This window comes from Rhea pennata, chromosome Z, assembly GCF_028389875.1.
Source record: "Rhea pennata isolate bPtePen1 chromosome Z, bPtePen1.pri, whole genome shotgun sequence".
NCBI lineage: Eukaryota > Metazoa > Chordata > Aves > Rheiformes > Rheidae > Rhea > Rhea pennata.
In genome coordinates, this window is record NC_084702.1 from 32,040,721 (window position 1) to 32,053,963 (window position 13,243).

Below are 13,243 nucleotides of genomic sequence, written 5' to 3' on the forward strand. Positions count from 1 at the left end.
TGTGCATAAATATGAATAGTGCAGCCTTTATCTACTTTCCACAAACAGTCATGCTGAGCTGCATGCACAATTGTATTTACTTGTCTAAAGCAGAATGAAGAGCAGGGTAATGGAGAATAAAAAAACATACAAAATGAAGAACAACACTTTTTTTTTTTTTTTTTTTTTGGTAAGCAAGAAATGCCTTTCTACTCCCCCCCCCCCAAAAAAAAAAAAAGAAAAGTAAAGAAAAATTAGTAATACGAATAATTATTGAGAAGTAATAGTGCTGGTAGTCTAGATAAATTCATATACTGTAAAATGCTAGGGGATCTTTACCCGAGCTATTGAAGACTGGGCAGCCTAATTTACTGATGAACTTTCTTTTTACCTTTCTTTTCATGGTTCATTAGTTATATAATACAATATATGTGGCAAAGGCCAGCCAAGATCTGGTACTAACTGATACCAAGTACAAATATGATACATTGGTAACATTGGTAACATTTCCTTTGTTCCAGACAAACAGCCTACGGCATATCAAATAAAATATTTAATTTTAGCAACATTATGACATGACATTTCTTAGTTCCACTGGATCTCTAATAGTTAAAACTGAAGGATAGTAAAAATTACTTAAGTTATATGAAACAGGTGATTTGCCATTGGTTTATGCAATCTTTGGAATTTTTTCATACTTCGTTCTGGGGTGAGAAACAACAAAGACAATACTCAGGTAAAGGCTTTGTGAAGCACCCACACATTCATAAACTATTAACTGTAGAAAACAACTAAAAAATATAACTCTGCATTTTGTATTCTGCAAATTATATGTACATGAATATTAAGATTTATTACAATTTAATGATTCTTAAATGATCTCAATAATTAAAAAGACGTAATGTTGAACTTTAGATTGCTACACTTACAACAGAATTTGTATTTACATTAAGTAATGAAGTAGAAAAAATGAAATAGTACAGAAGACTAAAAATTGAAAATGGCAGCATGTTTTCAGAGTTTTATAAGAATCTTCAAAGTTTGTCCAGCACAGGTAGATGAATCAAAAAACTTTACTCTGACTTTAAAATAGTATTGCTGAATTGTAAAGTGCCTGAAAGTAAGACTGAAGAGATATAGATAAAAAAAAAATTGATAGCAGATATACATACACATACACACACATACATATACACATATCCAGAGTGTAGTCAGTGTAACCTACAAGTTAGTCATATTTTAAATATGAGCCAATTTAACAGGTAGAATCTGTTATTTTCCGAAGATGCATTTTTCAGGAGTTTCCAGCTTACTCTGAACTGTTTTGTGCTATTTTCCAAAACATCTTAGTAAAGGATTTTTGCATCTTTGAGGTGTCCAAATAAAACCAAAAATATTATGAAAGTATTTAGTTGAATTATAGCACTGACTTTCTGTAGGAATTAGCCACAAAAATACATATGACAATATCACCATTCGGTAGACCTTTAAGACAATTATTGCCTGGGAATTGTGAGTTCTCCTGACAGAAGAACCAGTTTGCCCATACTGTCCATCCCCATGGGGTGGCTGCATGAGTACAACTTGCAGTATGGGAAAAAATATCTCACATGTCAGCAAATCAAGCACTAATTAAAGGTAAGAAAAAATAATTTTAGGAGGATGGCAAGGAAGATATCCTTTAACTTTTCATTCCTGATTCTTAAAGTACAAATATTTTGTGGGGGTGTGGCAGGAAGAATGTTTAAAATTTAAAAGTTAATGTTTTATCACTTGCCTTTAGAAATGAAGGATGTAAGAATTTTTAAGAAATTAAAATTTTAAAAATTGATTTTGCAATGAAATTGAAGTTAGCAAAGATTACATCTGATGGAAAATTTCCTACTTCCTTAATTCAAGCAATCATCCAAAATCTCTAATCTTGTCCATCGAACAACAGGTGAACACTTTTGAATGCATTTATCAGCAATAAAATTTTCCCCAAAATATATGAGGAAAATCAGAGTCACCAACACTTACAATCTATTTTTACCTCCCTCAGAAAATTAAAGGAGGTCTGATCTTAAATTATTTACTCTAGTAAAACAGCCTTGGGAGTCAAACTCTATTATAGCTCTCTAAAAGACATTCAACTTTAATTCACATAAGTCATATAACCTTTTTTTTTTAAGGTTTCAAAAATACATTTTTTAAAAATATGCAACACAAAATCTCTATTTTTATTACATTAGATTATAACTAAAGTTATGGTATAAATGAGTTGTATCAAATTACAGTTTTTAAAGTTTTTTATTATTATTATTTGATCTTGTTCACAGCACATTCTACGTTCTTAGAAGTATTTGAATACTCTAGCGGTATGCATACAATTTTTCTTACCTTCCTATTCCCTCTGTAGATATATTTCAATTAGGAAAATAATTCCAAATAGTTTCAACAATAAAATAATCTTATGATCATTTTCCTGCTTCTGCTATGCTTTTCACTGTCATTTAAACTTCCTATTCCACTGATGTTCACACATATGAAATAGTCAGTGCTGTTTGAAACCTTTATTATGCTTTGTTATGCTTGAATGAATTTTGACTACAACGATGGAATTCATTTTCTGGAATATCTGTATGAATATTTCTAACTCCTCATAAATGTTCATGAAAACACACTGCTCTGTAAATATTTTAAATATTTGTAAATATTTTATACTATTTACTCACTCTACTTATGAGTATTTACTACTTCCTTTTTTTTCTCCCATACACCTTTTGCCTTATCAGAAGCAAAATAGAATGAAACAGTATAAATTTAACCACAGACACTAATGAAATGCTGTTAGTCAAATCCTGTCTTCACTTAAATTGATGTGAACTTCATTTTTTAAAAACTTGCACCTACAATTTTATATACAGCTTTTCATGTTATATTTAAGTTGTTAAAATATTTTCTCTACCAAAATTGAAAATATACGATGGTATTAAAACAAATAACTGGAGTTTTGATAAACCAAAGACAACATCCTCACTGAAAGACCTGGCCATGCCAATGGTTAGAGAGAAAAAAATAATAATTTCTACCTCAAAAACTAAATGGTCCAAGACTTTCAATGTCAATACATCAGTATGCACCATCTGGCCTTTCTTTTATCCATTAGTCATTGCAGCAATCATTTTATTTTGTTTAAAAATAAATTATTTAAATTGCCACTCTAGATTGTTTTTGTATACATTTATTCAAGTAAGGTAAGTTATATCAATCTAAGCCCTGATGTTAGCTGGATCAACTTAGATCTGCTGTTAATTTATAAAAAAGTACAATAATTACCATCAGATTGGATCATTTTCATTCTGGCTTCATTTTCTTATTGTTTGTACTAAACCAAAACATCAATCTTAATGAATTTTTTTTGCTTATTAACGAGAGTATAAGGTATTTTTATCTTTTAGTGATTAACAAATCCAGCTGCTAGTAGTTTTTTCAATTTGTCTTTTTGTTTTAATTTTTGGTATTAGATTATATAAGTTAAACTATATATTAAAAAAAATTATCTGCTAAAAATAGACTTGTCTTCTAATTCTCTGAGAAATGTTTTTTTTTTTTTCCCTCTATTTTTAACTCCTGATGAGTAGACTTAATTTTTCTATTTTAACTTATTTGGTACAAGCTCTCTAAAATTGTCTAACTTATAATATTTGATTATAATGACAGAAAAGACTTAGGTTGGATAGGTTATAGTACCATATTGAATGAACTATCCTTTACATGCTCTTTGCATTAAAAAGTGCTGCAAAATGACTTAGATTTTCAGTGAAAATGATAGGTAGGATGAACATTAATGAAAAGAGAAAGAAACTCCATATATACCCTAGAGAAAACACACATCCAGTAACTGTTAACACATTCAAATTTCCAGACCACTTCTGAATGTCTGGCAATGTAAGCTGACAGTATAATTAAAATACACGGGTTTCTTCCTACTTTAGGGAAATAGAAAGCCATAAGCCAGATTTTTGGCTACTTAACTGCTTCTATATTCAATTTTCTTCTGTCACATTCTAATCAAGTAATCGTGTGCTAATATGGGGCCTGGAAATAACAGCCAAATCTCTGTCCAGCTCACTTAGCTGCCCATATGTGAAGGCTCTTCCACGGGTATACGTATGCTTGCAGAACTACTGTCTTCTGGATTTTGTACCTGCACCACTGCAACAGTTCATTAATTCAAATAAAGGCACACATCCCTGGGTGTAATGGTTCGCAGCCCCATAAATAAGACTTTGTCCAGTGGGATTGGAATGGTGGATGGGAGGACATCACGGATGCACTATCAGTGTGAATGACTGACCCCACTGCAGTCAAAAGCAGAAGTGCCCTGATCTTAATGACACCACCACCTTCTCCACGCCTGGCAGAGGGTTCTTCTACAGATCATGTCTGCAAAATATTAGCTCAAGATACTTTCAGTATTTGCAGAAGAAGCAATTTTCTTTAGGGCTGTATACAAACCACCTGCAGTGACAAACTTCAGCTCAATACACCGCATGGAAATTATTGGCAAACTAAGTGGACAAAGGCCCATCCGTTATGGCCCAAGTTTGATGCTGGTACTCACAGTACTATCACAGGGTAAAGTTCACTGCATGCTCTGAGTGATGGCCATTTTGCTGGCTAGTCACAGAGAGGGGACTGGAGTGGAAAAAGGGCCTAGTTTATGCATCTCCATCAAGCATAGGCAGAGACAGGCATGAAACTGAGCAATATAGCCAGGACAGAGATGCTTCTTTTCTTTACAAAGAAACATACATTTTGAACAGTGTGGAAATACAAGGCGGGGGCAGAGTATCTGATCCAGAATTAACCAAATATAAAGTTTAAACAGATGTATTCTTAGTCATCTTAGGTCTCACATTGAAGGTCTATCACTTACGATTGTCCGAGGAAGCTTTGTAATAGATTCAGCGCTCAGGTAAGTATAGCTTTCAATACGCAATTTCTTGTAAGGGTGGCATTAAAAAATATTTTAAGATAAGTAATTTCTGCAGTCAAAAGCTAAATGATGATACTGGTAATTCTTATAGGGTTTGTTTAAGCGTTTCTTTTACTAATTAAGTACAGTAGTTTTAATTGAGATTTATAGAATATTAAACACAAAAGAGTTAGACTCTTCTAAGATACTCTGCGGAAAACCTCAGCTTTCTTAAACCTATATTCTACGTAAGTATCAAGGTTGTTTTTGAAGGTAAGAGTATCTATCATTTGTTCTAATAGTTAATAGCTTTCAGCATTAAAATATAGTTTCCTGTTCACAATGTGAATTTACATATTGCTGGTTTACAGCAACTTAAAAGACTGAATAGTCATGAAAAGTCTACAAAACTTGTATTCTTAGAAGTATATTATAGTCAAGTCATCTATCTATCCTCTTAATGTCGAGCTCCTTAAGTTTCTCAATGCGAAGTATTTTCTCCTGTACCAAAAAAAAAAAAAAGAAAAAAAATCTTTTTCTGATTTTTCAACAGCCCTTTAAAGATCCAGAATTTTACAACACAGTTCATTGGCAACTTAATGGCTGTGTAGAGAACAAAAATTCCTTTCTTCTGTTTCTATATACAAAAGTTTTATTAGCTCTTCTTGTGAGAGCACAGGTTTAAGAAAGCCAAATTACCAGTTCAGCTCAGTTCTCAGATTCAGTTCAGAGTCAGTTCTTTGTAGGATAGTGTTCTTATATGATAATAGATATGACCACTAAATATTTTATTTTAGACTTTTTTAAAATGCTTATTTGAATAGGTCAGTCATTTGCCTTGTTTAGATCACTCTGCATAATCACCATGACAGTATTATTTGCTGCTTCACCAATCTTCATGTCATCTACACATTTTATCATAATATATTTGTATTTACTTACTTACAATCAACAGAAATATTGAATAGTCAGCCCTACAGTTTTCTCAGAATTTCTATGACAACATCTTTATATAGTGATAATAAACACCTATTTAGATCTGTCAGCTAGCTACATCTTAATCCATTTAATTTGGATCATACTGATATTCTGCTGTTTTTAAAATTTGGACAGTCATACAACATTAGGTGAAAAGTCTATAAAAATCCACATATATTAAATCCCTGCATTTACCTTTACTAACCAAAGTTATTACCACCTCAAATAACAAAATCAAAGATGATTTTTTTAGATTTACTTTTCCTTTAAGTAGAATATTTGACCGATATTAGTTATTTTCTGAGCAGGACTAATGTCACAGTAACTATTTTAGCAGTTATAGAGCAGGCTTATTTCATTGTTTGCACTTGAAATTGAAATATTTGCATAGCTTCAGGAAATTGTTGCAATATTAATTAAAATATGCAGGATATTTAACAAGTTATTCCTAGATATTATCACTCTCTGTGGTTGCTAACAACTGAAAAAAACTTTTTCTATCCACATGTAGTTCCAGCACATCATCGTCTTCCTTTGTGAACAAAGTGGAAATATTTATCAAGCACTTTTCTTCTTTCAGCATCATAGTTAGCTAGTTTACCACTCTGTCTAATAAAGATTAAGTTATCACATTTTACGGTCTTCACTTAAACTCTATACTACACTTTTGTTGAAATCTATAGCTCTCTGTTCCCAGCCCTTTGGCATTTAACTTCTCCTATTAATCTTCTGTATTTAGTCAAAGGTACATGGTTAGAGACTTATTTTTCTTGTCAATACAACTCCTATATTCTTTTCTTGACAAATTTCCTGTTAATTTCTATCTTTTATTTGCCAGCTGAAACAGTGTAGGTTTATATGCAAATTGGTTTTATTTTTTTACTGATAAATGATGACAATCTGACTCTTAAATAACCTCTCTAAAAACATTGTATTTTTTCCTGTACAAATTGTGCTCAATTTTCCCTAATGTTGGTGGTTTAATGTCCTGTTATTGCGCTAGAATCATATTCTTTTGTACAAATTTAATGTTAGGAGGTCACAATCACTCTCCAACAAACACTAACTTCAGCTTAATTAATTAATTGTTTTTCTTCAAAGTAGAGACTTGCATTAAATGCAACTTCATCTACAACTAAATGATCAATGAATATTTTTTGAAATTGTAATGACATGCTATTGCTTCTATGACATCACTGACAGCTCATCAATCTAAGTCATATTCTTGTAAAAACATTTTTTCCAGTTTATAAATGTATATATATATATATATATAATAAATGTATACGTATGTATAACATTTTACTTTGTTTCACACAAATAAAACTTTCATACATATTCACCTACAAAAACAGTCAGATTTGTCTGACTATTTACAGAAAATAATTAAATATTGATATTTCAACTGTGTTGAAAGTGAGTACAGAAAAGATATTCCCTGCTGGAGGTCAAGTATTAAATTTCTCAAGCCAAAAAAAAAAAAAAAAAAAAAAAAAAAGAAAAAGGAAGGAAGAAAAAGAAAAAAAGAAAGCTAGGACTAATTTATCTAATTTATTTAAGACTAATTTACTGAAGACTGAAAAGATTTTCCTCCGCACCCTCATCTACCTAATTCTACAGAATTATGTCTAACTGAAGTACAAGTTACCTAATCAAATGGTCTGGTCATAAACTATTAAACCAATAAAATGAACAAACTAAATGAATAAGACATTCAAATCTGTATCCTGCTGGGTACCATGACACTGAAATATACAGAATGAGAAAGTAGAGAGCTAGCAATCTTCTAATTAGATAACCTACTGCTTTGTATCTACATGAAATGGAAAGATGCCAGAGGTAAAGCTATGATCGTTTGCAATGTATGAACATGTTAGAGAGCAATGGGAAGGAAAAAATAATTCTAAAAAAAATGCATGCTAACACAGTACAGACAATTTCATAGTGCATGAAACGAGCCAAATGAAAACAACATTTAAATGTACATTTTAGCAAGACAACTATTATATTTTATTAGAATTGAGATGCCAGGTAAGACTGTAAGTCCTCTTGAAATATAGTAATTTTCTTTAGTATCACAACTAGCAATTAAATTTGTAATTTATATATTGGCATAACACAGTAATTTTGGATATTTCTCCTCAGTTTAGAGTTCCTATAAGTATATAGCAGAAGTTCCAGGAAATCACAGCAGCCCAAGAATGGAAATGTTTTTAGCAGTGCAAAGTACAGTTATGATTTAATTCAAATACTTATCGCATATGCACAAGGTTTTAAAATATAATAGTTAAATATATGAGGGGATCAGGTGTGTTTGAATAGCTCTATATAACTAGTACGATTCCCAAGGTCTGTATTAATGCTGTATTATTAAGACTAGATTATGACCTAAGACACAACACTTCAGCAAGCTCTCCCAAAACTGCACCTTTGAACAAGTTTCTTCCCTATTTCCTTATGGTTAATAATAAGAGAGAAGCCAGTGCCCACAGCAATTGTTCTTCCACCAGCTCTTGTAACAGTCCCACTCACTGCTTGCTCGTAGCACCAGCATACCAATGGCTGGGAAGCTGAGCTTCACGTTTTCCTTGAACTGAGTTAATGCTACAGAGGAGACTCGATATACAAACACCCAGACAAAGATGATCTGAAATAGTAACATATACTCTTGCATATATAGATCATTTTCATTTAATTCAGGACTTCATTTGTTTTAACATAAATTTATTGTTTTTATATATTATTTTTAGGTAACTAAACTTAACTGGGCTTTTGTTTATCCCAGGTACCATGTGACAACATTTTAACATAGCACTGCTTGAAAACCTTCCTAAAGATATTTGTTCCTCCTTAGCATTAGCACTTTGATGGTAAGATCAAGAACCTTGCTGGTATGGGGGAAAAAAAAAAAAAAGGAAAAAGGAAAATAAAAAAAAGAAAGAAAAAAAAGAAAAGAAGAACTTCTTTTAGTATGTTATTGATGGGAATGACTTAGCTCCTTGATACTTGCCTAATAAGGCTAATGACTGAAATTTCTCAGTGTTTCAAAGTCAATTTTAATCTTTTTAACGTTCTATGTACTTACATTTATTTTTCTAACATGACTTTTGAATGTAATTACTTACTACAAGCATGCCACCAACACAGCACAGTCTAATGTGATGTCTTTGATGATTTAAATTCATTTTTTGACGGATTTTATACCATCTAACAGATGATACAGTCAAAAAGTTTAAGAATAGATGTCCTTCGCATAGAAAGTATAATAGATTTTTGTCATTAAGAACTGAAAATATATTTACAGCAATTAAAGGACATTCATCATTTTCATGCAAATGAACTCCTTGACAAAATATAAAACACTATTTATCATTAAACCTCAGTTGAATTTAGTAACCTCCAGATCTTCAGTGCTTAAGTATTTAAATTTTTTATCCATAAGTCAGGAAAGTTGCAAATAACAATTCTATTAAATTTTAATAAAATTTAACAAAATAAGAAAGTATTGCATAATGTGTACTGACCAGTGACTGAAAAATTCATGTTTAATAAATAAATAAATAAAAATTAGAAGTGATCCAGAGCCATTAGTAGTCTAATACAGGTGTTTAATACAAATTATGAACTGCTAGTCAACTTTCATAGAATCATAGAATCACAGAATCAGTAAGGTTGGAAGGGACCTCTGGAGATCATCTAGTCCAACCCCCCTGCTCAGCAGGGTCACCTAGAGCATGTTAGACAGGGTTGTACCTTTCCTTTAATAAAAATTGAACCATATGCCAATTTGTAGTTTGCCATAATCTCAGTGAATAAGCTTAATAAAATAATAAGCTTGGTGAAAAAAACAAAAATAAAACAAGATTCTGAGTTTCCAGGAAGAAAGAGAAAACAGTTCATCAAAAACACTTCCTGAGTATCTGGTCCTGTCTTTCAATCTGGAATCTGCATTTACCCCTATTTTCTTACAGAATGATATACACTTAAACTCACACACTTTCACTCCCTCTATTTGTCCTTTACAAGCAAAGACAATGTTTATGTGTTTTGACTTGCTAAGAAATAAAATTAATTTAAGGAGTTTTTTTCGTGTAGCTAGAGATATATGTCAAAAGTTGTCTACATTTTATGCTGCAATATCACATGAAGATTTCAGTTTCAATCAGGATGCATCTATCACAACAAAATTAGTATAACCTTCACAGAATTTGGACATATAATTTTACTAAGAGAAACTCCTAGTGTATGTGGTAAAGTGTATGTGGCAATTATCTGAGATGAAATTTTTTTACCTTCTCATTCTCCTTAAAACAACAAATATAACTCTCCTCAGCCCCAATAACCCAGGAGATGCTCATTATGTATCATTTCAAGATTCTGTGCAGATTAGAAAATGCTTCAGAAAACTTGAGAAAATTTAGCATCAATCAACCAATAAAATCCACTCACCATCTCTTCGATTAAGCCTTGCAAATCCGGGGCTGTGACTGCTAGACAGCTCTGATGAACTGCTGAACGACGACTGAGGCAAAGCAGACACCAGTTGATCATCACAATTATCTGCCAGTGAAAAATATCATGTTCAGGTTATTACAATGAACACAACTTATTGGAACTGCAACCAAAGAGAACACTAGAAAAATATCTGAATTAACCCTGTATCTGATAAGAAAACCCTGTATCTCAAAATCGCTGCATTAGATGTAAGCCTGTCAGTACTGAGATAGCACTTCTTGTTTATCAATATTTCATCAGACTACCAGTCTACTATAACTTACTTTCATCAACTTGTTGTCCTTGCCCAGCTACAACCTGACTTCTGAGCCTGTACTGTGCACAGCTTGCTCAGCACTATTTATATGAATAGGAATTGATATCTTCCAATCTTGTCTTGAGTAGCGTGAACCACAATACATGCTCTTTGCTTTCCTAATGCCAGAAGTTCAACGACATTAAATTCAACTACATCTTCCAAAAACAAAACAAAACAAAACAAAAATCCTCTCATCCATTTTAAGAACTGCAAGAATGACAAAATGGATTTTTTTTTTTGCTTTACCAATGTCACGTGGTTTTGACACAGCAGCATAAAATTGCAGTATTAGCATGCAACACTAGATGCCCAACAGAATGAAACCTGAGCGTTTCAGAAGAGGACTTAACTGCAGTTCACAATCAATGGTGCATAAGCAAGCAAATCCTAATCAATACTTTGGATGTTAAATGCCTCTTCAGCTCAATTACTATACAGGGCATGCGTTCATTCTCCTTTTACATTTGCAAAATATAAATTGAGAATCAATATCTCTTCTAGTTTTAGCTGAAAGAAGACTAACTTAAAACACCAGAAGAAGTGTAAGCAAGTCTTTTCCTGGCTATACTATGCTGGCATCTGGAGTTTAGAAAAAGAGGGGAATTATGTAAACTATTAGTCTTTATGAAATTGCCTTTTTGGGGATAAGCATGTTCTCTGAATGTAACTGGTAAATGAAAACCCACAGATGACTCTGTCTTCTAACCCTTCTGTTCATCTACAAATCTCTACTACAGAATCATGAATATTAATTAATAAGAAAAGCCTTTTCCTGACTCAAAGATAATTAACTGTTTCTGCTGAATAAATACAGATATGTCTAATTAGCAGCAATACATTTACATGCACTCTATAAATGTCTCAAGGGCTTTATTCTTCATCTTCCCCCACAAAAAATTAAGTGAGTTACTTAAGCAATATACATCTTGAAGAGAAAGTCTAATGCTAACTATGACCGCCTCAGTTAGGATTTCTCTCAAATCACAGATATCCATCATCCTACAGGTCTGCACTCTGCATTTACAGTGAAGGAAAAATAAACTTTCCAGTAGAACATCTAGTCACTATTAAGCAAAGGGTCACATTTCTTGGTCCTGCATTCTCACATGTACCACACTACTACCAAATTCAGAGTACTTCGTTCATGTGAAAGGAATAAACACATTAATTTTTTACTGGTCTTCTACAATACAGACTGCAAAATCATATAACTACTTTCTATTGTTTGATCACAAGCTCATTTTTTATATCACTATCCACAGATCGTACTTATGAAAGAAATTGTGAAGGAAAAGTGAAATAAACTATGATGTTTGGAATAAATTATACTTCAACAAGTAAGTATGAAAGAAGGAAGAATAATTAAGGAAAATAAGATTTTATCTCAAATGTATTGTACTGGTAAGCCTTAGAATCTAATTACTAAAAGGTTTCTTTACAGTCCAGAAAAAGAAGAGAACTTTTTATTCATAAAATACTCCAGAAAGAAAAGACTTTGTAGCTGTTGTTTTGTGTTTCCATCAGAAAGCTATTTATACTGGGGATGCAAGGGAGCACTTCAAGGGGCACTGATCTTTATTCTGCTGTCAAAACCTACATTGTAAGTCTGAATAGCAGAACGAAAACTGAGAGACAGGAAAGGTATTTTCCCCAATATCTGTGTATGTAATCTTTCATATGCTTCATATTTTCAGGTTGTTTGTTTTAGTGAAGTGACTTATGAAATGAATCACTGAGAATAACAACATGTGATCAATACATATATGTGACAGCAGATACACAACAGCTGAATATACTATTTTTACAACTTTCTTGGCTTAGTCTGAGTCCTCATGCCTTAGAAACAGCTTTTTTATTCAGAAGGTTTTTTTTTTTGTTTGTTTGTTTTTTTTGTTTGTTTGTTTGTTTTTTTTAAGAGGAACGAGTGAACTGTCTTTCTGTTGTTCATATGCTGACTGTACTTCCCACCTTCTTCCTTTGATATGTAGGCATTAGGAAGCATTGAACAGCATTGTATTATTCTGCCTAGAAGCTTTAATACTCACAATACTGTGAGACTCATATTGCATTGAGATATTCCTAGACTAAATCATTAAGCACCTAAATATAATTGATTGCATAGCCATCTATGTCAAGTTTAATTTATATTAGAAACACATAAAGAGTTGAATACATACTATGTGCTAGCCAAAAACCAACAGTGCAAATCAATTTCTTTTTTTGTTTTACCAAATACTGATTCAAGGGAAGTGAGCCATGCATCAAAGACAGATTTACTCTTTGGATACTTACACATTTATTTTACCCCAGCTGCTGTACTTTATTTCAGGAAAGGAATCTGATACCAACTTATTCTCTATTGCTTATCATTCTTAAAACACATTCTTGTTCCAGGATATGATGTTCAATTTATCTCAAAATTTAGTAAGAATTCCAAAATTAAATACAAAACACTTTGTAGAAGGTGGCAGGAACCAGATGGTCAGTATTGACTTGATTCTTGAATTTAATAA

At 32.2% G+C, this 13,243-nt stretch overlaps 1 protein-coding gene across 1 annotated transcript in view; it reads right to left on the reverse strand.

Moving 5' to 3' along the window:
• CNTNAP4 (contactin associated protein family member 4) overlaps positions 1–13,243 on the reverse strand; it is a 231,818-nt gene that overhangs the window by 177,524 nt on the left and 41,051 nt on the right. The window contains exon 2 of the mRNA XM_062599127.1: positions 10,367–10,477. Coding sequence (XP_062455111.1) covers positions 10,367–10,477 — 111 coding nt within the window. The remainder of the gene's footprint in view (positions 1–10,366; positions 10,478–13,243) is intronic.